Source organism: Danio rerio, chromosome 5, assembly GCF_049306965.1.
Source record: "Danio rerio strain Tuebingen ecotype United States chromosome 5, GRCz12tu, whole genome shotgun sequence".
Classification (NCBI taxonomy): domain Eukaryota; kingdom Metazoa; phylum Chordata; class Actinopteri; order Cypriniformes; family Danionidae; genus Danio; species Danio rerio.
Window position 1 is genome coordinate 65,200,410 of NC_133180.1, and position 24,167 is coordinate 65,224,576.

The 24,167-nt window shown below is 41.6% G+C and overlaps 1 protein-coding gene and 1 long non-coding RNA gene across 4 annotated transcripts in view; one reads left to right on the plus strand and one right to left on the minus strand.

The window, feature by feature from the left end:
• LOC141385635 (uncharacterized) overlaps positions 1 to 19,815 on the minus strand; it is a 118,820-nt gene extending 99,005 nt beyond the window's left edge. Inside the window, exon 1 of the long non-coding RNA XR_012406409.1 lies at positions 19,424 to 19,815. This is a non-coding gene — a long non-coding RNA (uncharacterized lncRNA). The remainder of the gene's footprint in view (positions 1 to 19,423) is intronic.
• The window catches only part of rasa4 (RAS p21 protein activator 4), a 104,354-nt gene that overhangs the window by 57,102 nt on the left and 23,085 nt on the right, over positions 1 to 24,167 (plus strand). For 2 of the 3 annotated variants that reach the window (XR_012406038.1, XM_005171995.5), the window contains exons 8-9: positions 258 to 349; positions 22,162 to 22,279. Coding sequence is in view for 2 of the 3 variants with exons in the window: in XM_005171995.5 (XP_005172052.2) it covers positions 258 to 349; positions 22,162 to 22,279 (210 nt within the window). In the remaining variant the exon portion in view is untranslated. 3 annotated transcript variants of the gene reach the window in all.

Here is a 24,167-nt window from a genome sequence, read left to right on the forward strand (position 1 = left end):
AAAAAAATATATTTATATAATATATAATTGATGAAATATTTCTTACTTGTCAATTCAGCGTATCCTGAAGTTGCCTAAATAATTGAAGCGTAGTCAGTGTTTCATTGTATTTCATTTGTTCTCTGTTTGACAGATGTTCACTGTGACATTGCCTTTGTCGCCCAATAATAAGTGTCCCAATTGCTGTGTTTAGCTTCGGTTGCTTTGACAGCTAATTGTCACGTCGATTGACGTGTGCTGCTTCTGTTTTCCTTCAGGTCCTGTTCAACATCAATAAGCTTCAGTCTGCACTGCAAGAGGAGGGCTGGTTCCGCCTGGGGCCTGACAAATCTAAACACAGCGAATATGAGTAAGTCTATTTGAAAAATAAAGCGGAGAGCAAATTAAAGAACAGATAATTTAATCTTTATAGCTTTAAAACTTCACTCCACCTTTATTGTAAATAGGATCATTTAACTTTTTACAAAAAGTCCTTTACAGTTACAAAGATTTTAATATTTTTGAATCCATTCAGCCAGTTTCCAGGTCTGGCGGGAACACTTTTAGCATAGCTCAGTATAAATCATTCAATTGGATTAGACCATTAGCATCTCTCGCAAAAAAATAAAAAAAAGAGAGTTTATATATTTTCCTATTTTCAGTGATAGATTCTTCTGTAGTTACATTATGTACTAAGAGTGACGGAAAATAAAAAGTTCCTATTTTCTAGGTGATAAGAGTAGGAACTTGTAACGCCGGGGAGTAACACCACAACAGAAGGTAGGATCCACATGCAGGTTTATTTGAATAGTCAGGCAAGCAATGGTCAATACCGGCAAACAGATGTATGAGGGCAATCCAGAGTCACAGTCCAATACAGGCTAGAGGTCAGAAAGGCAGGCGGCAGGCAAAGACAAAGAGGCTAACAAGGCTAACGGTTGGTACACAAGATAACAAGACAGGGAAAACGCGTTGTAATGTCACCTTACAGATAAACAAGACTCGGCAAACTGAAGGAGTGAATGTGTGGCTTAAATAGTGTGTGTTAATCAGTCTCTGAAAGTCCTCAGGTGTGTAAATGTAATCAAGCTAAATGAATGAGCATGGGTGTCAGGGAGAAGTGCATGTATGAAAATGTAGTCCAGGAAAAGTGTAGTTCTAAGTGTGTGTGTTTACCAGCGACATCTCGTGGTTGTTCGCTGGTGAACGTTCGAGGTTACTAAAGTAACCCTTCGTTCCCCGAGGAGGGGAACGGAAGCACTATAAGTGGATTTGATTGTAAAATCCACGCATTGGGAGGTTCGGTTCAGAAGCTACTCGTCTGAAAGAGTATTGAACGGGCCAATTAAGAAAGAATTGGCAGCGCAAGCCTGCGCAGGTGAGCGGCATAAGCAATCAACTGAGTATATAAGCTCACCTGGCGCCAGCAGACGCTATCCTTTTTAAGCTGAAGAGACTTTCAACAGCTAAGGGACAGTCATTATGGCGACGGAGTATAGTGCTTCCGTTCCCCTCCTCGGGGAACGAAGGGTTACTTTAGTAACCTCGAACGTTCCCCTTCGGGGGGAACTTCAGCACTATAAGTGGATTTGATTGTAAAATCCACGCATTGGGAGCCCATTGAAAGCGCCATAATGACTGCACCTTACCAACACCCCCGATGAGGAGATAGTCAAGCAAGCGTGACGCACCCACATCATGGGGGGCGCGGTCCTCCAACGTGTCCCTGGCCCTAATTTATCCTACTTCAACAGAAGTTTTACGGATTTATATATATTTTTTGGGAAGTCGTGAGCATCTAGATAATTCTAGGAATACGACAGTACGTTGGGAAGCGTGCAATCCCGATAGGGAGGACGCTGCGGAGGCCATCCGTTACCCAAGGGGGGATAGATGGCAGAATTTACATATGGACTAGCCCTAAAAAGGGGGAGTACGCATAGCAAAAGAGTGGTTAGCGGGGAGGGAAGACACGGGTCCGCCCAGGGGGGGGACTTAACCGTGGCGGAATAAGCATATGGGATCGCCTAGTGGGGATCACGCATATAACAGGCACCTTTACCCAAAACGCGGGCTGACCAGCGGGCAGACCTACAACGTAGTGGGCCAGCAAGTGACTCCTCCGCTGAGTCAGTGCTGGGGGCCACGGAGGAATCTGCAGGGCTCACCTGACGGGGAACTTTACTGACAGATAAAAAGGCGCACGTATCTCCGTGTTAGGGAAAATGGCGCAGCAAGCGTGTTTCAACACCCTACCGAATTGTTTCCTCAATCACCAAGGGTTACCTAATACCCTTGAGGAAACCGGCTCCACTCGCAGATTGTAAAACCTTGCAAATGTGTTGGGTGTCACCCAGCCCGCAGCTCTACAGATGTCTGTTAGAGGGGCGCCGCGTGCGCGCGCTCGAGAGGATGCGAAGCTCCGAGTGGAGTGCGCACGCGCTCTCGGGGGACGCGGCTCATCTCGGCTCTGATAGTGAAAGAAGGCATCCACAATCTAGTGGGAACTTATTTCGGTACGGCACTTCCCTGCTGCCGACCGCTATAACAGACGAAGAGCTGCTCAGATGATCTAAACTCTGAGTGCGGTCCGGATAATACGCAAAACGCGAACTGGACAATAAAAAGGGCTGGGTCTGCCTCCTCCGAGGGCAGCGCTTGCAGGCTCACTACCTCGTATTAAAACGGAGTGGTAGGAACCTTGGGCACATATCGCGGGTGGGGTCTCAGGACGTGAGAGAAGCCAGCTCAATTACAGGCACGAGTCACTGACCGAAAAATGCCTCCGGGTCCCCGACCCTCTAATCGATATCAACGCGACCAGCAGAGCTGTCTTCAGGGACAGAAAGATACTGAGTCGAGGATCGAAGGGATCTGACGCGGCTTGTGTAGCGAGGGCGAGATCCTAAGAGGGCATGAGAGGGGGCGGGGTGGATTAATTCGCTTAACGCCCCTGAGGAACCGGATGATGAGGTTATGCGTTCCCACGGTGCTGCCAGCCACCGCGTTATGAGAGCGGAGATGGCAGCCACGTAACCTTGAGTGTGGAGGGCGACAGCCTGCTCTCCAACTTCTCTCGGCGTAAAGAAAGCACAACGCTGATCTGGCAAATTACGGGGGTCTTCTCAGCGAGAGACACACCATTCAGTGAATAGACTCCACGTCAGGGCATAGGCGCGCTCGGGGAGGGGGCTCTAGCCCGAGTGACGGTATTAGCCACCGCAATCGGAGGTTACCTAAGTCTTCCTCGCGTCTAAAATCTCTTCAAAGATCGGCGAGGGTGCCAGGTGGTGCCCTGTCCCTGAGAGAGTAGGTGCTCTCTCGAAGGGACTGCCAGGGGAGGGCTATCGCGAGGGAGAGCTCTGACGTCCAGGTCCGGTTGAGCCAGAGGGGCGCAACCAGCAACCTGTTCCTCGTCCTCCCTGACCTTGCACAGTAACTGCGCGAGCAGGCTCACTGGGGGAAACGCGTATTTGCGCGTGCCCCGAGGCCAGCTGTAAGCCAGTGCATCCGTGCCGAGAGCACTCGGTCAGGGAAAGAACAACTGGCAATGAGCGCTCTCGGGGGAAGCAACAGATCGATCTGGGCTACCCCGAATCGCGCCCATATCAGCTGCCAGACTCGGGGTGGAGTCTCCATTCTCCAGGACGCAAGGCTGCCGTGAGAGCGCATCGGCTGCACGGTTGAGCTTGCCTGAATATGAATGGCGTGCAGCGATTTCAGCCGCGGATGACTCCAGAGGAGCAGACGGCGGGCGAGCTGAGACATGCGGCGAGAGCGCATACCCCCTATACGGCTGATATACGCCACCGCCGCCGTACTGTCCGTCCTGACCAGCACGTGTTGCCGCTGCAGCACCGGAAAAAAACGGTGGAGAGCGAGGAACACTGCCAACAGCTCCAGGCGATATGCCAATGCAACTGGGTACCTGGGTACCGAGTTTGTTTTTTCTCGGTTGACCTGAAACCCCCACAGGTGGAAGTGCCAGAGCACTTTGTCTCTGTGCATAATCAACTGCTCCGAGAGAGGGCAAAAATCAGCCAGTCGTAAAGAAATTGAGTATGCAGATGCCCGCGAGCCGAAGGGGCGCTGAGGCACCCTCCGCGGGCTTGGTGAGGACCCGCGGAGACAGAGAGAGCCCGAAGGGGAGGGCTTTGTATTGCCAAGCTCGACCTTCAAACGCAAACCGCAGAAACTGTCGGTGGCGAGGAAGAGTGGAGACATGGAAATACGCGTCCATCAGGTCTAATGCTGCAGACCAACCCAGAGGACGAACGCACCGGAGGATGCGCTTCTGCGTGAGCATTCTGAACGGCAGCTTGTGCAGGCAGCGGTTCAAAACGCGCAGATCTAGGATTGGCCGTGACCCACCGCTCTTTTTGGGCACGATGAAGCGTGGGCTGTAAAACCCGCTCTCCATCTCGGCTGGAGGGAGCGGCTCGATTGCATCCTTCGCCAGGAGGACAGCAATCTCCTCTCGCAAGACAGGGGCGGACAGGGGGCTGACCCTGGTGAATACACACCCGTGACTTGGGGGGCCATTTCGCGAACTGAATCGCATAGCCGAGTCTGATTGTGCGTATGAGCCACCGCGAAGAGCTGGCCCGCGCTAACCAGGCAGGCAGAGCTCTCGCTAATGGACTCATCGCTACAATCGCTGACGTACCAGCAGTGGGGCAGCGCGGAGTGGGTGTGCTGATCCGGGAAGCTCGCGGGTCCCACGGAAAAGCTGGAGGTGAGATATTTGCTCTCACTCCAAACCCGAGCTCCGGAGGGGAGGCTCGAGGGGTGGGAGAAAGGAGACCGTCCTCCCAGCGCTCGTGAGCCACTGGCGAAACGCACCGAATCTGCAAGCTAGAAAGCATAGCGTCCCAGACTGGCAGATTTCGGGCTGTCACATCTGGGGAAGTGAAAAGTGCCCTTTCATAATGTTTTCATGGCAGTAAAAAGTGCCGTTGGAAATGGGGCCCCGCCCTCCAGCGGGGAAAGAGCAAGTTCCCTCTTCTCCAGATGGCCTGTCCCAGGGGCGCTTCGCGGTCCGTTGCCGGACTTAGCGGCGTTCTGGGCAGGGGGGCTGCCTGCTTCCGAGGTGCCCGACGCGCTCGCTTCGCCGGAGGCGTGTGCGGGGGCGGAGCAGCTCTCGTAGGCGGGCGCCTTCGGCGAGGAGCAGGTATGAATGGCACGGCGGGCGGAGCGGGCTACGGACCGCCGATAAGACATCACCCACCAACTGCTCTCTCACCGCCTTGAATTCCTGGGTGAATTCACAGACAGTGTCGCCGAACCTGGCTGGGGATATGGGGAAGTCAAGAAAGCGGACTTTGTCGACTTTGCGCATATCAGCCAGGGGTGGCGCTCCTGGACCACTAATGTGGACATCGTCCTCCCCAACGCACCCGCAGCGGACTCAGTAGTCCGAAGAGCTAAGTCAGCGGCGGTGCGAAGCTCGTAAGCCTGGGTTGGACCCACCCTCGTGCTGCTCGGCCAGCGCCTGCGCTTGGTAGCGCTGGTAGGTGGCTATCGCATGCAAGGCGGAAGCAGCCTGGCCCGCAGCTATGTAAGCTCTAGCTCCGAGGGAGGTAGATAACTTACAGGCTTTGGATGGGAGACGAGGCGGACCCCGCCAAGAAGAGGCGCCGCGCGGATTTACCGCCATCGCGCACTCAACCTGAGGAATCGCCACATACCCCCTGGCTGTTTCACCGTCAAGAGTGGTTAGGGTGGAGGAACACGCAGCACGAGCAGAAAAAAGTGCTTTACAAGACCGCGTGAGCCTACCGTGCACCTCCGGGAAGAAGGGAACGCCCCTCTAGTCGGTCCGGCCGCGGAGCTGGGGGATAAACCATCTCCAACCCACGGCCGAAGCAGCCCGGGAAAGCACGGCTAACATGTCCGTTTCAGGATCCGTAGTGACAGCGCTCACCAGCCCGAAGGGGGCGAGCGGGTCTGGATCATCATCGGACAATGAAAGCCCACCCTCCGATGCCGCGGTGGACATCTGGTCTCCGGTGTCATCGGGCGTAAGGGCTACCATCTGTTAGACGGATCGCTTCCCCCGCCCGAAGCTTGGATAGAGCGCTTAGAGGAGCGGGAGGTCCGCGGGCCCGTGGGCGACGGATTATCTCTCGCTGAAACCCTCAGATCTGCCCGAGTGCCCGCTGCAGAGCAGGGGACAACTGGGGTGGTTCACCCTTTTGCAAAGGCTAACCGCGATCTTGCGCAACAGTCATGGCATCGCAATGACGACATGAACTGCCCGCGAGCAGCGCATTAACATGCTGGACCCCCAGACATGCAACGCAGTGCCCGCGCCCATCATCCGAGGACAGGAAACCACCGCATCCAGAAACGCACAGTCGGAGCGCCGTCCTGATAAGGACATGCTGCACGACTGTGTTGCTCTTTCTGTGAAGTTTGCAACTTTATACGCACCGCTCTGGAGGACCGGACCCAAAGAACGCCAGGCAAGGGAGAAACCCAGCTCGACCGTCTGCCACTGCGTGTACACACTCTGGACCGGGAGAATGCTCTCGTTCGCTCAGAATCGCTGGTCACAGCAGGAGGAACCCTCATCGACTCGATCAGAAAGTCTCTGAAGCGAAAAGGATAGCGTCTGCTGGCGCCAGGTGAGCTTATATACTCAGTTGATTGCTTATGCCGCTCACCTGCGCAGGCTTGCGCTGCCAATTCTTTCTTAATTGGCCCGTTCAATACTCTTTCAGACGAGTAGCTTCTGAACCGAACCTCCCAATGCGTGGATTTTACAATCAAATCCACTTATAGTGCTGAAGTTCCCCCCGAAGGGGAACATGACAGAACTATACTCACATTTGGGCATACTAATCTATCAACTTTGTTGCTATACCATGGCTGCAGCAGGCACAATCATATTAATCAGCACCTGAAAATAGTCCCTAGTTAACAGCACTGCATACAATTTGCACTCACTCTGCCATCTAGCTGTAAAAGAGACTTAACTCTTGCTGCAGAAATCACCAATCTACACTACACCAATCGACTTCTTTACTCTAGGTTCAGTCTTTCCTCATTTGGACTTCAAACATAATGGCAGTTTCTCAATTCCAAAAACACTGAGAATGGACTTGCGTTTTTGTGGAGAGGTGTCTTGACAGCGTCCTTCCTGATGGTCACATTTAATTATTTAAATATTACAGCATTCATACAACAATTCATTGTTTTCTCATTTTCAATATATATATATATATATATATATATATATATATATATATATATATATATATATATATGCACAAAAAACATACTCTGCACAATACAAATAAAACAGATTTCAACAAATAAACACCCTTAATGTGTTCATGCCTTTATTAAGACTTTCATGTCAATGTTTACTTTCAGCGTCTCATTTAGGGACACTCCTGAGAGAAATAAGTTATATCTCTAACCTTTAACAATAAATCTATATAAAGGGCCACACTTCCCACCTCTTTTATTTAGTTGCAATGACTTCTGGGACTTCTCAAGCGAGTTTTGCGATTAAGTTTGTACCAAGACATCCTTGATATCAAGAACACATCCAGGAACTTTCACGTGTCCTCCATTCTTGCGACCTTGAGTTTTGTAACTGAATTTTGGTGGTTGATGATGATGTTACACGAGAACACGAGGATGCAAGACCGCTAAAGAACGCATATTGAGAAACAGTTATCGTATTCCATCCGATCTAAAGTGTGTATAAAAAATTTAATTAATGAATTTTTACCATTAGAATTTAAAGGTCACCTTTAAACACGTTTTTAACATGATATTGCATACTAGAAGGTAGCCAGTGCACCAATAGTGATACACTTACCACACTTTGAGAATCACTGTTCTAGGCTTAATCCCAATTCTATTTTTTTACCCCTTCCCTTTCCCCATGGCCCTTGAAACAGAGTTTGAAGAGTAAGGGCTTCAAAATTTACCCCTAAGAAATGACACAGCACTACAACACTGCACACGTCATCACATGTCATCACAACCTCTTCCTATGAGATTGATGATCGCCACTGCTGTAGTTATTTCCGTTGTGTTATTTTTTGGTATTTATCTTCAGGAAATCACTAGGCATTTATCATGTTATCATAACGATAAAATGTGACAATAAGCTCGTAACGGTACTGTGTTTTTACACCAGGGCTATGTTCTTCCATGTAAACACACGGAAACAACATTATAGCAGACACTGTAAAAAAAAAAGGTCATTCCCAGCCACTAGACTTTTACTGACTGGGAATTCAAGCCTCATCAAGGGACAGATGTGAAAGTTTGTTGTGGTATGACTTTACAGGAGTTATTATTGTGGATTATAGATAGCAAAATTTTGTGGGGTTTTTTATCAATTTTTTTTAAACATGACGGTTCAACACAAACGCGGTTATGAATGTATTAAAACATTTGCTTGTTTGTTGTAAAAAATACTCATTTGTGCATCTCCCAAATTCCATGTGCAGCCATTCTGCCACTGTAGATGGTGTCTTCTGGGAATTTTTTGTACCCTCTTGGTTTCGAGTGTGATCCTGAAAAATCTGTTTTAAGGGCTATCTAGCCCTTCCCCTTTGCCCTACACCTTCAGGCTAAAGAGAATTGGAACAGTCCTACCCCTCCACTTAAACACGCAAAATGAGGGGTAGTGGAAAGGGAGGGGTTAAAGGCCGATTTATACTTCTACGTCGAGTGATCAGCGTGACCCATGGCGCATGCCTTGCGCATTGCTGTGCATTTATACTTCTGCGCACTGTTTGTGCCGTTTTGCAATAACATTACAATAACCGAAATGCGTTCTGAGGCTGGAGCCAGCGGACATGCAACAACTTTAATCATAACGTAAACACAAAAGAAAAGTTTCCACATGAAGCTTCTTCACAGGATTCGACAATTATAAACACTCACTCCAGGGCCCCCAACCCCCACCCACCCACACTCATCAGCAATACCAAGCCGACCAATCACAGAGCTTGCATGTATAGTTAAGTGTAGTTAAATCTTTTGAGAGATGCGTGTCAGCATTGGCCACGGTGAGGGCTGTGCGACCATGCAAGGGCTGTGCCACAGCATACGCATGCGCTTGACACAGAAGTATAAATCAGCCTTAGGGGGTAGAGGTGGGATTGGGCAGTTCTAGAAAATCCAAATTTGGAAAGATCTTTTGGATCCTCATCATTTTGCAAGGTCAATGAATTCTCAAAAGTTTTTTTATAGTCTGATCATTAAGGTAATCACCACCAAGTGCCAAATTACCACCAATAACTGAGCTTTCTGAAAGTGTTGTTTGATCTGTGTTCGATATTGATAGTATGCAGTGTATGCACAATCAAACTTTTAACTTTGGTTGCAGCGGCAACAGTTCTCTCCTTTATTAAACAAATGACACAAGCACTAATAAAATAAAAACCATAATAAAAGAACATCAAAAATATTAAGTTCCAGTTCTTGGGAATTAGTCAGAGCTCACATTGGCGATTGTTACGCATTTTTCCCCTAGGCTCTTGCAACGTTACGCTTGTGCGCTCGGCTCCATGTGTTGACAGGAAGTACTAATCCTTTTCCTGGCTAAATCCTGGGATTTTTTTTTTTTCTGTTTGTTCGCTCTATCTCCCCTCCACCCTCACCCTTCCCTCCACCCATAAGAGATCATTCGGCCACGTGGATTGACAGTGGGGATTATATCTCAAGCTGGCACAGGAGGAGTGGGATGGAAAGGCTTATGTAAAAACTCCAGTAAAGGGGGGTTCAGTTGGTCGATGACAAAAGTTATGCGTCATCTGGAAGCTTGTGGGTAGATTAAGCCAAGAGAGTGTTTTAGGGACACGGCATGTCAGTGTGACAGACTTGGGCCCACATGGGCAAGGGAGTCATTGACATTCGTTCATTCACTTGAGATGATTGTGTTCCCACTGTCCAAATCTTTCTATGAGTCATGTAGGTCAAGTTGCATTTATCTTCATAGATACACAGACCAGGCTTGAGAATGTGCCATGTAGTGTGTTTTACGGATGACGTGTAAATGTTGGAGGCAGATAAAAGAATGTTTTATGCGTGTATTGCTGTTCTGTGATGATATATCTTGGCCAGAGGGTGGTATTAAAGGAATAGTTCACTTAAAAATGAACATTTACCTTATCATTTTCTCCCACTCAAGGCAACCTCTGTGAATATGACTTCCTTCTGTCATTGCTTCATTGCTGTATAATGTTGTTGGGTTGTGGTCATCCGTTTAAGCTTCCAAAAATGCTTAAATAATTGTTAAACGAACACATTAAGGGTTAACGACAGTTAACGAGAGTGTGCTCCAATTACTGTAATTGGGTAGTTTTTCTCTATAATTGTAATTTGCTAAGTAGTTTTAAAAATGTGCACTTTTACTTTACCTTGAGTACATTTTTAATGCAGTATTGGTATTTTACTCCACTATTTTCCTTCAACCTGCAGTCATTCATTTATCTATTTCTTGTCAATGGTGATTGGCTAAAGTAGAGAAATCAGTCCTGTGATTCCTATCCAATCAAATCCTTATACTGAACAACCCTTAAGACATGGGAAGCAATAAAAAAGTCAAAGAAGATGTCCGAAATCTTTACACGCAATGACCCAGAGACTTTTTATAGACTGCATGTCAGTGATGAGAAAATGAAGGATGTTGACTGCATGACTATAATCACCAAACAGCCTTAAACAATCAACAAACGGAACAAATGAAGATTGGAAGGAAGGGCCGAACGAAGGAAAGACCAAACTAATGAAGAAAGGAATGAATCTGGGATTTAAGGAAGGACTGAACAAACGAAGGAAGAAAGGAACGAATGAATGAACAAAGGACCTAATGAAGGAAGGAACAAAAATATGAACGAACGAATAAATGAGCGAACGAGTGAAGGGAGGAACGAAGGAAGGAACAAATGAATAAAGGAAAGATTCAAGGAAGGATTGAACTAACTAAGGGAGGAAGGAAGGAATGTACAAATAAATGAATGAATGAACAAAGGACGTAATGAAAGAAAGAACAAAAATATGAACGAACAAACGAATGAAGGGAGAAATGAAGGAAGGACCAAATGAATGAAGAAAGGATTTAAGGAAGGACTGAACAAACTAAGGAAGGAAGGAACAAATTAATGAATGAATGAATGAGGGGCGACGTAGTGGCGCAGTAGGTAGTGCTGTCGCCTTACAGCAAGAAAGTCGCTGGGTCGCTGGTTCGAACTTCGGCTCAGATGGTGTTTCTGTGAGGAGTTTGCATGTTCTCCCTGCATTTTTCCAGTTTCACCCACAGTCCAAAGACATGTGGTACAGGTGAATTGGGTAGGCTAAATTGCCCATGAGTTTGAGTGTGTGTGTGGATGTTTCCCAGAGATGGGTTGGGGCTGGAAGGGCATCCGCTGCATAAAAACGTGCTGGATAAGTTGCCGGTTCATTCCGCTGTGGCAACCCCGGATTAATAAAGGAACTAAGCCGACAAGAAAATGAATGAATGAATGAACAAAGGACCTAAAGAAGGAAGGAACAACAATACAAATGAATGAATGAGCAAACAAATGAAGGATGAAGTGAAGAAAGGACAAGGTAGGACTGAACAAACTAAGGAAAGAAGGAAGGAAGGAACAAATGAATGAGCAAATGAATGAACTGAGAAATGAAGGAAGGACCAAATGAATGAAAGAAGGATTCAAGTAAGGACTGAGCAAACTAAGGAAAGAAGGAACGAATGAACGAATGAACAAAGGACCTAATGAAGGAAGGAACAAAAATATGAACAAATGAAGGGAGGAACGAAGAAAGGACCAAATGAATAAAAAGAAGGATTCAAGGAAGGACTGAACAAAAATATGAACGAACAAATGAAGGAGGAACGAACAAATGACCAAATAAATTGAGGATTTAAGGAAGGACGGAACAAACTAAGGGATGAATGAATGAAGGACCTAATGAAGGATGGAACAAAAATATGAACGAAAAAATGAATGAATGAGCGAACGAATTAAGGGAGGAATGAAGGAAGGACCAAATGAACAAAGGATTAAAGGAAAGACTTATCAAACTAAGGAAGGAAGGAACCAATGAATGATTGAATGAACAAAGGACCTAATGAAGGAAGAAATAAAAATGTGAATGAACGAATGAAGGGAGGAACAAAGGAAGGACCAAATGAATGAAGGATTCAAGAAAGGACTGAATAAACTAAGAAAGGAAGGAATCCCTGACTTGCATGGCGAATGTGCATTCTAGACAACTTCTTGACTGACCTTTGAGTAGATGAATAACACATGAATTAAGACAGAATCATAGCGGAAGCTCTGGAAATGGAGGCATCTCATGGGAAGCACGTACCGCACAGTTTTGTTTATCACAGAAGATGGTGCTTCTCCCTTGTACTTCCTTTTTAGACTTTATCTTGGAGTGGGAAGTCCCAACCTGCTTATTTTGTTTGGTTACTTATTTCATATGTTGTTGGGCTCCCCCCTCGTTTATATATATTTTTTTTGATTACTCTGTTGAGTAGTTTATTAATAAATAATTAAGTTGGAGAACTTTGGCTGTTGTTTGTTTGTTACATTTCCTTTTATGAAACTTATCTTTAACAAAGCCTATAGGGAATGCCATAATATTCCAGCCCAAACCATCACGGAACCCACCCATGCTTCACTCCAGGCTTGCAACAGTCTGGGTGGTACACTTTTTTGGGGACTTCTCCACATTGTTCTCCCGGATTTGGAAAAGACAGTGAAGGTGGACTCATTAGAGAAAAATACACTACTTAACAAAAGCCTTGTCGTTGATCTCAGTTGTAAGAGCAACAAATAATAACTGACTTCTAGTTGATCATTTGGAAAAGTGGCAGAAGGTAGATTTTTCTGATGAATCATCTGTACACTAAGAGAAAAAAATTAGCTTAAAGGGGCTAATAATTTTGTCCCTAAAATACTGATTAAAAAATTAAAAACTGCTTTTATTCTAGCCGAAATAAAACAAATCAGACTTTCTCCAGAAGAAAAAAATATTATCAGACATACTGTTAAAATTTCCTTGCTCTGTTAAACATCATTTGGGAAATATTTAAAAAAGAAGAAAAGATTTTGAAGGGGGCTAATAATTCTATTATAAACATAGGTCGCACTTTACTTTGATGGTCCGTTTGTTGAATTTAAGTTACGTTGCATCTGCATGCCAACTAATTCTCATTAGATTATAAAGACTGTTGGGTTTGGGTTAGGGTAAGTGTAAACTGACATGTACTTGCAAAGCTTTTTTTATAGTCAGTTAAATGTCTGTCGAAGGAGCAGTATCAGCAGATATTAAGCAGACAGTCTACTAATACTCAAATGGACCATCAAAATAAAGTCTTAGCTAAATAAGTTATTTATAACAGATTAAATTAAATTTTTTAACAGTTTTAAATTGTTTTTATTATATTAATTTTGTCATTCACATTGCTTCATGCAGTTTGCAGTTTGCAGTTTGCAGTTTATCGTCCGATTTTCATTTACTTCTTTTCTTTAAATCAGTTTACAATGACATGTGTCACGTTGTAGCTTGTATGTTTCATAGCTTATAATGCTTTAATAAATATTTTAAAATGGGAAAAATACACATGGCGATATTGACCGGTCAAATTAATCATGCTAAAGAAGTTAAACCTATGCTGCTGTTCAAATGTTTGGGCTTGGTATTGGCATAGCGCACCAAGTCTCCATTCATTTGATTACAAAAATACATTATAAACATTAATATTGTTTTCCAGTTTGATATATTAAAAAAATGTGAATTTACAGCATCCAATATTCCACACAGAGGAACACTATTGTTTTAATATTCTAATATAGCCAGCTTTGCTATATAGAGTACTAAAACAATACAAATATTTGAATTTTATATAACCATGCTAAAGTAAATTGTATGACATCATTGCAATTTTATTTGCGAAATTGGCAGATTTGCTCTGCTTTGAATATGCTGATGTACAACCGTCTGTTCCAGCTAAACAGTTTTTACTTTTTTTTTCTGCACTGACCAGATTTAAAACAACAAGATGGGAATTAAAATGTCACAGCCAATCCTGAACAAAGGATTATTTGATTGTAGGGTTATTTCCCCCTACATTCAATAACAAAAAGCATTGTTTGATAATCATCTCCGAATCCTTATGTCCCTATAAATATGTGCATCCTCTGAGATATCATTTTATTATTATTATTATTATGTTGTGTGTATGTCCCATAAGTAATTTGTCATATACATATTTTCTTTTTCATCTAGGAAGTCTTTTTTTATTATTTACTCTGATCTGATGTCATCCTGATGAAAAGTTTCCCATTAAGCTCCTATAATCTCTCGCTCCCTCTGGGTTATCTGCTCTCTTCTCTGTGAACAAATCAAGCTGTTGTTGTTTTTGTTTATTTTCTCTTTCTCCTCTTTTCACTCCCTCACCGTCTTCTTCCTGATTGGATTTTTGACGGCCCACCATCTGTTGCCTGCTGTTCAGTGACTGGCTGTTATGGTGGCACACACACACACACACACACACACACACACACACACACACACACACACACACTGTACTCTCTGCCAATTCCCACTTTCTCTTGAGTATTACCCGTCTTTATAGTGAGAGAGCATGTGGTGTATGGAGGAACTGCATGGACAAATTACAAAATAATCATCTATTATCATCTCCATTGCAATATTTATACAGTTGAAGTAACTGACAGTATATAAGTATTGAAGTAATTGAAGTATTGACAGTTAATTAGCCAACCTGTGAATTTTTATTCAAATAGTTTTCTAATGATGTTTAACAGAGCAAGGATTTTTTTCACAGTATTTCCTATGATATTTTTATTTATTTAAAAAATTTTTTAAACTATTTTAAGGTCAATATTATTAACCCCTTAAGCAATAATTTTACTAGTGTCTTGAAAAATATCACTTCAACAGAGTGTACAAATCTTGATGGTTCTATGGGTTTTGACTATCCAAACTGATCTTTATGTTGTATTCTCTATTGGGTTCAAGTCGGGTGATTGGCCTGGCCATTCTACACATTGATTTGCTTTTTTCTTGATTTTCTGAGTTTTGAAAGTTTCCCTGGCTGTGTTTTGGATCATTGTCTTGCTGAAATTTTGCTGAAGATTTCAACTTCTGTCTGGGCTTTCCTTGCCTTTCTACACTTTCCTCTCTTCATATGTTCAATACTTTTCCCTGCGTCGTTTAATTTTATTACACAACTTAATTTGTAAAATAAATAGGTTTGTTTTATTTGTATGTATGTATTTCTTCAATAGGTATCAACATCTTGTAAAAGTTTCAAGTCAACCGCACCTTTGGACATATGTTTTCTGTGAAAAATGGGGAAGTGTTCAATACTTATTTTATATATATATATAAAATCCCGGTGTATGTTTTGTGACATGTTTATTCAACGTTATCAGGAATGTACAAGGTGTTTTCAAAAATACAGGCAGATGATAAGCAGATCATAAAGAGTAATAACAGATAAGTGAGCTAATCAATTATTAGATAAGTAAATAAACAAAAACTTCAACAGGAAAAGAATAATATAATTAACAAATAAATATGGAGAGAAAAGAAAAAAGAAAAAGTGAAAAAATACTATATCTAAAAATCTATAAATACTAATATTGGCAAAAATAACATTTATTTTTGTTTGCACTTTATACGGTGGCCAAGAGAGCTGAAATATGCAACGATCTAAGAAAAAACATGCAAATATATAAACGCACCTAAAATGAGAAAACATCTTCATCAGTTTGACAATATACTTACTTGCGAGTCACTTCTCAAAACGTGGAAATACAGAATAATATATTAATAATAATGATATTAATAATGTTAATAATATATTTGCTTTTATTACAAAATTTTATATATTTCATTTATTTCTCCAAAATTTAGATTACGGTTGTTATTTTGTCATTGTTATTATTTTAAGGTCACGAGTGGTTGTGTAAGCATTTTTACTGCATATCATGCTGTGTATGACTCTGTATGTGACAAAAAAGATTTGAAATGGAAGTGCTGCAAATTTTACAGATCCCAACAGAAAGGTGTCAGGGGAGTTATTTTAATGTACTCTAACTTCATTGTTTTGAGAGAAACTCTTACTAAGATGGTATTAAAATAACTATCATTTAATGTTAATTGTGCACTTATCCAAATTATTAGAGTTTAATTAAACAAACAACAAGGAAACATACCATTAGAGCTTAAAATAAACAGGAAACCATCGAATTTGTTGGGGCCCTCTGACACTTTTTCTTTGTGGTCTGCTCTATTTGCAATGGTTAAAGCTTAGGGAAAGATTTACTGATATACAGGTAGGTTAAGGTTAGAGACATTTTTGTTGTATGGATAGGTTTAAGTGTTAAAGGGATAGTTCACACAAAAATGAAGTGAAAGTGGTCTCTCTCAAGTGGTTCCAAACCTTTATGAGTTTCTTTTTTTCTGGTGAACACTATGGAAGATGTTTTGAAGAAAGCTGGAAACCTGTAACCATTGACATCCATAATATGGAAAAAAAATACAATAGTCAATGGTTACAGGTTTGCAGCTTTGTTCAAAATATCATCTTTTTTTGGTCGAAAAAACTCAAACATGTTTGGAACAATTAAAGTTTGAGCAAAACTATTTTTTTTATTTTGAGTAAACTATCTATTAAAAATGCATGTTGGCTGTAATAGTATGTGTTGGATTTGGTTCGGAGATATAGGTTGGTACAGTATGTTTACATTTACATTTAGTCATTTAGCAGACGCTTTTATCCAAAGCGACTTACAAATGAGGACAAGGAAGCAATTTACACAACTATAAGAGCAACAATGATTAAGTGCTGTTGGCAAGTTTCGGGTGTGTAAAGTCTAAGAAGGAAAGCATTAGTATTGTAAGATTTTTTTTTACAGTTAGTGGTATAGCCAGAGAGGCAATTGCAGATTAGGAAGGAAAGTAGAGACTAAATAGTTGAGTTTTTAGTCGTTTCTTTGTAGGTTACGGTTGGTTACGGTTAGCGACCTTAGTTTTGTGGTGTAGGTAGGCTTCAGGGTTAGGGCCATGCTTAGTGGTATGGGTAAGTTAATGATTGCTTAATAGTATAATAAAATTGCAGAAGTAAAAGCAGAAATTAATTATATGTAATTACATGCAATTAATCCAAAAGGTGCTGCTCTTGTATTTCTTTCAGTCACACCATGTGGTTTGTGAGTTCTAGATAGAGAAACAAGCAATCAAAATAGGTCATGTTAGTATTTACATTATGACAGTACAGATTAGGCTGTTCGGAGTACAGATAAATGTGGTTGAGTGAACACAAGATTGGTTTCTGTTTGCATGGTGATAGGACAAGACCAATATATTTAACTCTGTTTCAAAACCTAATGTGCTTGGAGGCAGTATTTAAGTAAAAATAGGGCAAGATTTACTAACAGGGAACTGTGATAACCTGCTCTTGCTGTTAAAAAACTTTTATCTGGATTTACTAAAGACATTAAGTGAGGCCTTAGCATTGAAAAGGCATGGAGAGCCAAAGTTAATGGGATAAAATTATTGGTTTTAAACATCAGGATTTACTTTGATTTGTGGTACAGTGATCTGTTTGTCTTCCTATTGTGCGAAATGTTTTATCAAAAACAGCTTGAGGTAATCAAAAGTTTCATACCTAACGTTTGAATAAAAGTTTATAAAAACACAGATTTACAGAAAAGTCTGTCGATAACAGGAAAATTCATCTATTTATGCAGCCACAGAATATTTAACACTCTCAAACCGCTGTATCTGTGAGCTTTAAAGAGATAGTTCTCCCCTAAATGAAAATTCTGTGATCATTTACTCACCCTTCACTTGTTTAAAAACCTGTTTGACCATTCCTCTGTTGAACACAAAAGAAGATATTTTGAAGAAAGATGGAAACCTGTAACCGTTGACTTTCAAAGTATTTGTTTTTCCTACTATTTAAGTCAATAGTTTTCAGCTTTTTTCACAATATATTTTGCATTTAACAGAATAAAAAAAACAAAAAAAGATCTGGAGGGCTAACGTGGTGGCGCAGTGGGTAGCACGATCAGCTCACAGCAAGAAGGTTGCTGGTGTTGAGCCTCAGCACTTGGGTCACTTGGCATTTCTGTTTGAAGTTTGCATGTTCTTCCCGTGCTGGCGTGGATTTCCACCAGGTGCTCCGGTTTGGTCCAAAGACATGCACTTTAGGTGAATTAGGTATGCTAAAATTGACCCTAGTGTGTGTGTGTGTGTGTGTGTGTGTGTGTGTGTGTGTGTGTGTGTGTGTGTGTGTGTGTGTGTGTGTGTTTGTGAATGAGTGTGTATCCCAGTGAGGGATTGCAGCTGGAAAGGCATCCGCTGCATAAAACATATGCTGGATAAGTTGGTGGTTCATTCCCCTGTGGCAACCCCAGGTTAATAAGGGACTAAGCAAATAAAGAAAAAATATCCAGAGAGCTTGTTGATGCCAGAGGTCAGAGGAGAATGGCCAGACTGGTTAGTGCTGATAGAAAGGTAACAGTAACTCAAATAATCACTCGTCAGACCTCGTCGCCGAGGTCTGAACGCACAACATGTCAAACCTTATGGAAGATGGGCTACAGGCTCACCAAAATTGGACAATGAACGATTGGAAAAATGTTGCCTGATGAGTCTCAATTTCTGCCGCCACATTCAGGTAGTAGAGTCAGAATTTGGCATCAACAACATGAACACAATGATTCATCCTGCCTCGTATCAAGGGTTCAGGCTGGTGGTGGTGTGGGGGATATTTTCTTGGCACACTTTGGGCTCATTTGTACCAATTGAGCATCGTGTCAACGCCACAGCCGACCTGCACTGTAAAAAAATAAATCTGTAAAATTTACGGTAAAAAAACGGCAGCTGTGGTTGCCAGTACTTTACCGTTAAAAACACGGTACAAACCGTAAAAGTAATTTCTCATTTTTACGGTAAACTACCGTATTTTATTAATTTATAGAGGTAATATGTCTGTATTTTGCATGACCAACATCTACACATCTTTTGTTACACAGTTAGACACGTTAGCACACCCACATGCAGGTGGTGTTGAGGAAGTAACATAATGAGCCAATGCTCATCACAATCAACTTTTCCCACAAGCAGAAAAGAGTATCAGCATATAGAAGGTGCTCAGTGTCATTCACCAGTATAGTAACACGCATCAAATTAAAGTCATGAAATAAACATTGTTTATCAACATTAGATGTAACATAAATCTCTAATGTACATAACTGATAGGGAAACAACTAAAAAGATCCATATTAATGTCAACAAATTCTGGGAAATTCAATTTACAGTTATTCGCTGTATATATTAAGGAAACATACCGTTAACCAGTTTACGGATTTGTACTGTAGCATTTTAACAGTTCTTTACCGTTGAAATCACGGCCATTTTTTACAAGTATTGTTTCTGACCATGTCCATCGTTTTATGACCACAGTGTACCCATCTTCTGATGGCTACTTCCAACAGTATAACGCGCCATGTCATAAAGCGCATATCATCTCAGACTGGTTTCCTGAACATGACAATGAGTTCACTGTACTCAAATGGCCTCCACAGTCACCAGACCTCAATCCAATTGAGCACCTTAGGGTGATCTGGTGGAACAGGAGATTAGCATCAGGGATGTGCAGCCGACAAATCTGCAGCAACTGTATGATGCTATCATGTCAATATGGACCAAAATATCTGAGGAATATTTCCAGCACCTTGTTGAATCTATGCCACAACAGATTAAGGCAGTCCTAAAGGCAAAATGGGGTCCAACTCGATACTAGTAAGGTGTACACATGTACTATATTATTTTATTCCCTTGCCATCATGTAATCATGTCAAAATATACTGAAATCAGTTGACTCACATCTCCCTGTGTATGTTTTTTGTGGTTTTATTTGTAGTGTTCTGCTTACAGAGTCTTTCAAATCAAGTCATCTGTGAATTTTATGCAGGTTTGGTTGATGCCTGTGTGGGCAGTAGGTTTGTGAGCAGGTTGTATCTGGATTGTACAGCTGTGAGCAACATAAAACCGCTTTTTTTACTTCATAATTTTAAAGCCAAATCGTTTCCAAATGCTTGTTTTTCAGTTGGGCTATCACACCGTACTCATTTTCTGTTCCATCATGACACAGTTAGAAAATACAGCCACCCACATTCACAGTAATAACATGTTCTGTTTGGCTTTTTATGTATCACTGAACAGAAAAGTGTCCTTAATGGAGTCATTCTGTGTAATATTGTTTGCCTGACATGCAGCGTTTTACTTCCTGGAAAAAGATTCTCTGTGTGTTTTTTCCACTTGTGAGTAATGTTTTATTATGCGGATAGACAGGTCAAAGGGTTAGTTCACCACAGAAATGAAAAATTCATTATTTTCACATCCTCATGTCATTCTAAACCTATTTTTGTACATTTTCAGAACAGAACTGTTTCATGCTTTTAGCTTCAGACATTAGAGTGAATATACTTTTAATTAAAGCATCTTCATTAGTGTTACAAAGAACATATTGTCTTAAAGACACATATCCTTATATATCTTATATATATCCTTAATGTTTTAATTCTTTTTCATATGTAAAGATATTTGAGTATTGCTGTACATCCTGTCTGTATTAAGCAGTGTGTAAGCTAAGTGCACAACTAACGCCCTCTGCGCTGGACTTTAGACCGGCTTTGTTCTGGTCTATTGAACAATCTCTTATAGTTTCTCAAAATAGCAACACACCAGCAATGCGCCTCAGCACGCCTCCTTTTTTAGACCAGAACGCCTATGAGCTCACATATGGGCACAAATGCATTTGCCATTTAAACAGTTCAACACTCTTGCGCCAAACTAGCAAACAACAATTGCGTCGCAACCGTGTTGCGCCAGGTGTATGATAGGGCCCTATGTCTTGAGCATCTGATTTTCCCTCTGTGCTGATGTGCTTTAATTTTCTCTGGCAGTTTCAGACAAGGGAGTATTATTTAAGCAACCCTGACAGGAAAATATACATTTAGATTTCTAATAAAAAAATTCACATTATAAAACAAAAGAAACATAACTTTGACAACAGCAGATCCTATCAATGTCGTAACGAACGCCCTTAAATAACGTAGCTTAGTTGACAGCAAGCATCAGTGTTTACTGAGATTGTAATATTTTTTTAATTAAAATTGAGATAAGAAATATTGTTTATAGCAACACTTGTGACAGTTTGGGTGGAGAAATGCAGCTTGTTGAAGCATTTCCGTTGCAGCAGCACGCTCGTCGTAGATGTCACAGGATGATTGATCGTGACGCAACGTAGTCTTGCACATTTGTTACCCATGACAAGTCAAGATTTTATCAAGAAAAAATCTGACATAGTGACTTTTGTAGCTGGCAATAAAAATCATGTGATCTGACCTGGGCTTACATACGATCATACGTAACCTGAGTATTTAACTGAAAACAGTTTTCAGTTTTCAGATTTTAATTTTAGATTACAGGCGAGGCAGTGGCGCAGTAGGTTGTGCTGACGCCTCACAGCAAGGTGGTTGCTGGGTCGAACCTCAGCTCAGTTGGCGTTTCTGTGAGGAGTTTGCATGTTCCCCCTGCCTTCGCGTGGGTTTCCCCCACAGTCCAAAGACATGCGGTACAGGTGAATTGGGTTGGCTAAATTGTCCGTAGTGTATGAGTGTGTGTGTGAATTTTGTGTGGATGTTTCCCTGAGATGGGTTGCGGCTGGAAGGGCGTCCGCTGCGTAAAAATTTGCTTGATAAGTTGGCAGTGCATTCCGCTGTGGCTACCCCGGATTAATAAAGGGACTATGCAGACAAGAAAATGAATGAATGAATGAATTTTAGATTACAATGGCAAACTATTTATTTATTTATTTATTTTTGGTGACATGCACAGATGAACTGTTCAACACAAAACTACCAATGTGAGCTAACACTTGTTTAGGTTTAATTCATTTGTACTTGAAGTCCTAAAACTCTCCAAGTGAGTGTAAAAACTTTTATTTTTTATTTTTTTGCAAATTAAGGGATTTTTATTCAGCATTTGTTCCATTACTCATTTCTCATGCAATACCATCTGGTTATAAGTAACATTATTGGAAGGTTTTACAGTGTACTGCTGCAACATTGTTGCAATTCTGTTCTTCTCTCGTAGAGGTACTCTGGGCTCCCTGAGGCTGCATCTCCGGCTTCGAGACGAGGTTGTGTTGCCATCCAGCCATTACAAGCCACTCACTGAGCTACTCAGCCAGTCGGTCGGCTCTCAGCTCAACGTGAGTCTGATGCCATTTGGACTGAGCCTTATCTCAGGGAATATGCCTCTGTATTATCTCCTAAATTCACAAGGCATATTCCACGGAACAAGATAACAAGGCATAATTTGGTGCACGGATTGCGAAATGCACTACTCATTGTTATCTGATCTCATTTGTATGCATGTGGTGAATTCTCTACTCATGCCTGCTTGTGTTAAAGGGACAGTTCACCTAAAAATAACAATCTCATAACATTCTTATGGTTTGTTGTTATGCTGTGGAGCATAGAAAGCGTAATTCTGTACACCCTCAGAAATTACAATACAATTCTGTCATGGTGGTACATTTTTAAGGGTTAATAATGGGACATTAAGTGAATTTTGCCAAATGATGTTGATATTTGCAAGCAGCAAAACAAACACACACTGTAAAACATGCTGGGTTTCACACATTCCATAATTCAGTCATGTTGTGTAAACACAAATCCGTTAAGTTAACGTAACAAATTTAGGTGGATTGGACAGAAAACAATTAGGTTTCCCAATAATATCTACAGAATTGTGTTGTTTCAGCTCATTTTAAATGCTTAGTTTGAACAAGCAGCAAAAATCATGTCTATCCCTACTAGGATTTGTGTATATACATTACATTAGTAAATACCAAAGCCAAATTTGGAACTAATCTAACAAAATAATTGAAGATTATGGTGCAAAAATCCGGACACCCTATTGAATATGTTAAATACCATATATAATATTAAATAAACATTTTAAAGGGCACCTATTTTACCCCTTTTTCAAAATTTAAGATACGTCTTTTGTGTCTCCAGAATATGTCTGTAAAGTTTCAGCTCAAAACTTCCATCAGATTATTTATTATACCTTTCAGAATGTGGGAAATTTGAGCTGTTAGGACATTGTAGCTGTTTTTGTTGCCTGTGCCTTTAATGCAAATAAGCTAGTTCTCCTCGCCCACTGTTCTCACTTGCATCAGAGTCATAGATATCTCCTTTCCTATTGCTGTAACGGGTGTAGCCTTCACCTGCTGCATCACACGTAGATAAACAGCACATTGACAGACAAGAATGACGCAGATCTCCCTTACTACAGTCCGAACTTTCCCAATGGTTATTTGATGTATTTGTTGTGGATTTAATTTAAGCCTTTCTGTAATAATGAGACACAAACAATGTCCTTATAAAGTTTGCGGGCACACACACGCATGCATACATAGGTTTAACTTGGCACTGTTTTTGCATGGCAAATGTTACAGGATACATGTTAATATACACTGCAGTATGGACATCCCTTACGTTAATGTACAAAGTAAACTGATTTAATGTCCACAAACCGGGATTGAAGCGTCTTCTTTTATAATTGTACTGACAGCACTCCTACATCACATTGTGTTGGCCCTCAAAACAGGAGGGATTTGGATCCTATTTTAACGTCAGGAAATGTAAAAAAAAAAAAAAAAAGAAGAAGACATTTATTGTGTTTCTATCACTCCAGTATGACTTTGGACGCACTATACCTACACACAGTTCTGTCCACAACAGCTTACAAAAGATGATTTTCATCATAGATGCCCTTTAATTAATTGTAAAAATCAAGGGAACCAAAATGTTGACCACATTCGTAATTTAATCAATATAACTGTTTAATTAGTCATTTTTGTTTAAATGCACCAAAATATATTGTCCAAATTCAATGAGAAGAGGATAGAAATATTAATTTTCAAAAGGAGGTGTACTCATTTATGCCAAGCATGGTATTAGCGAATTAGCAATGTAAATTGTACACATCATTATCTAAAAGTGGCGTTTTGAATTGGTACCTTCCCAGTTGTACTTTTATTTTTGACGGTGTATTTTTCTGGCTGCTTGTTTCTGTACTTTTGTGTCATA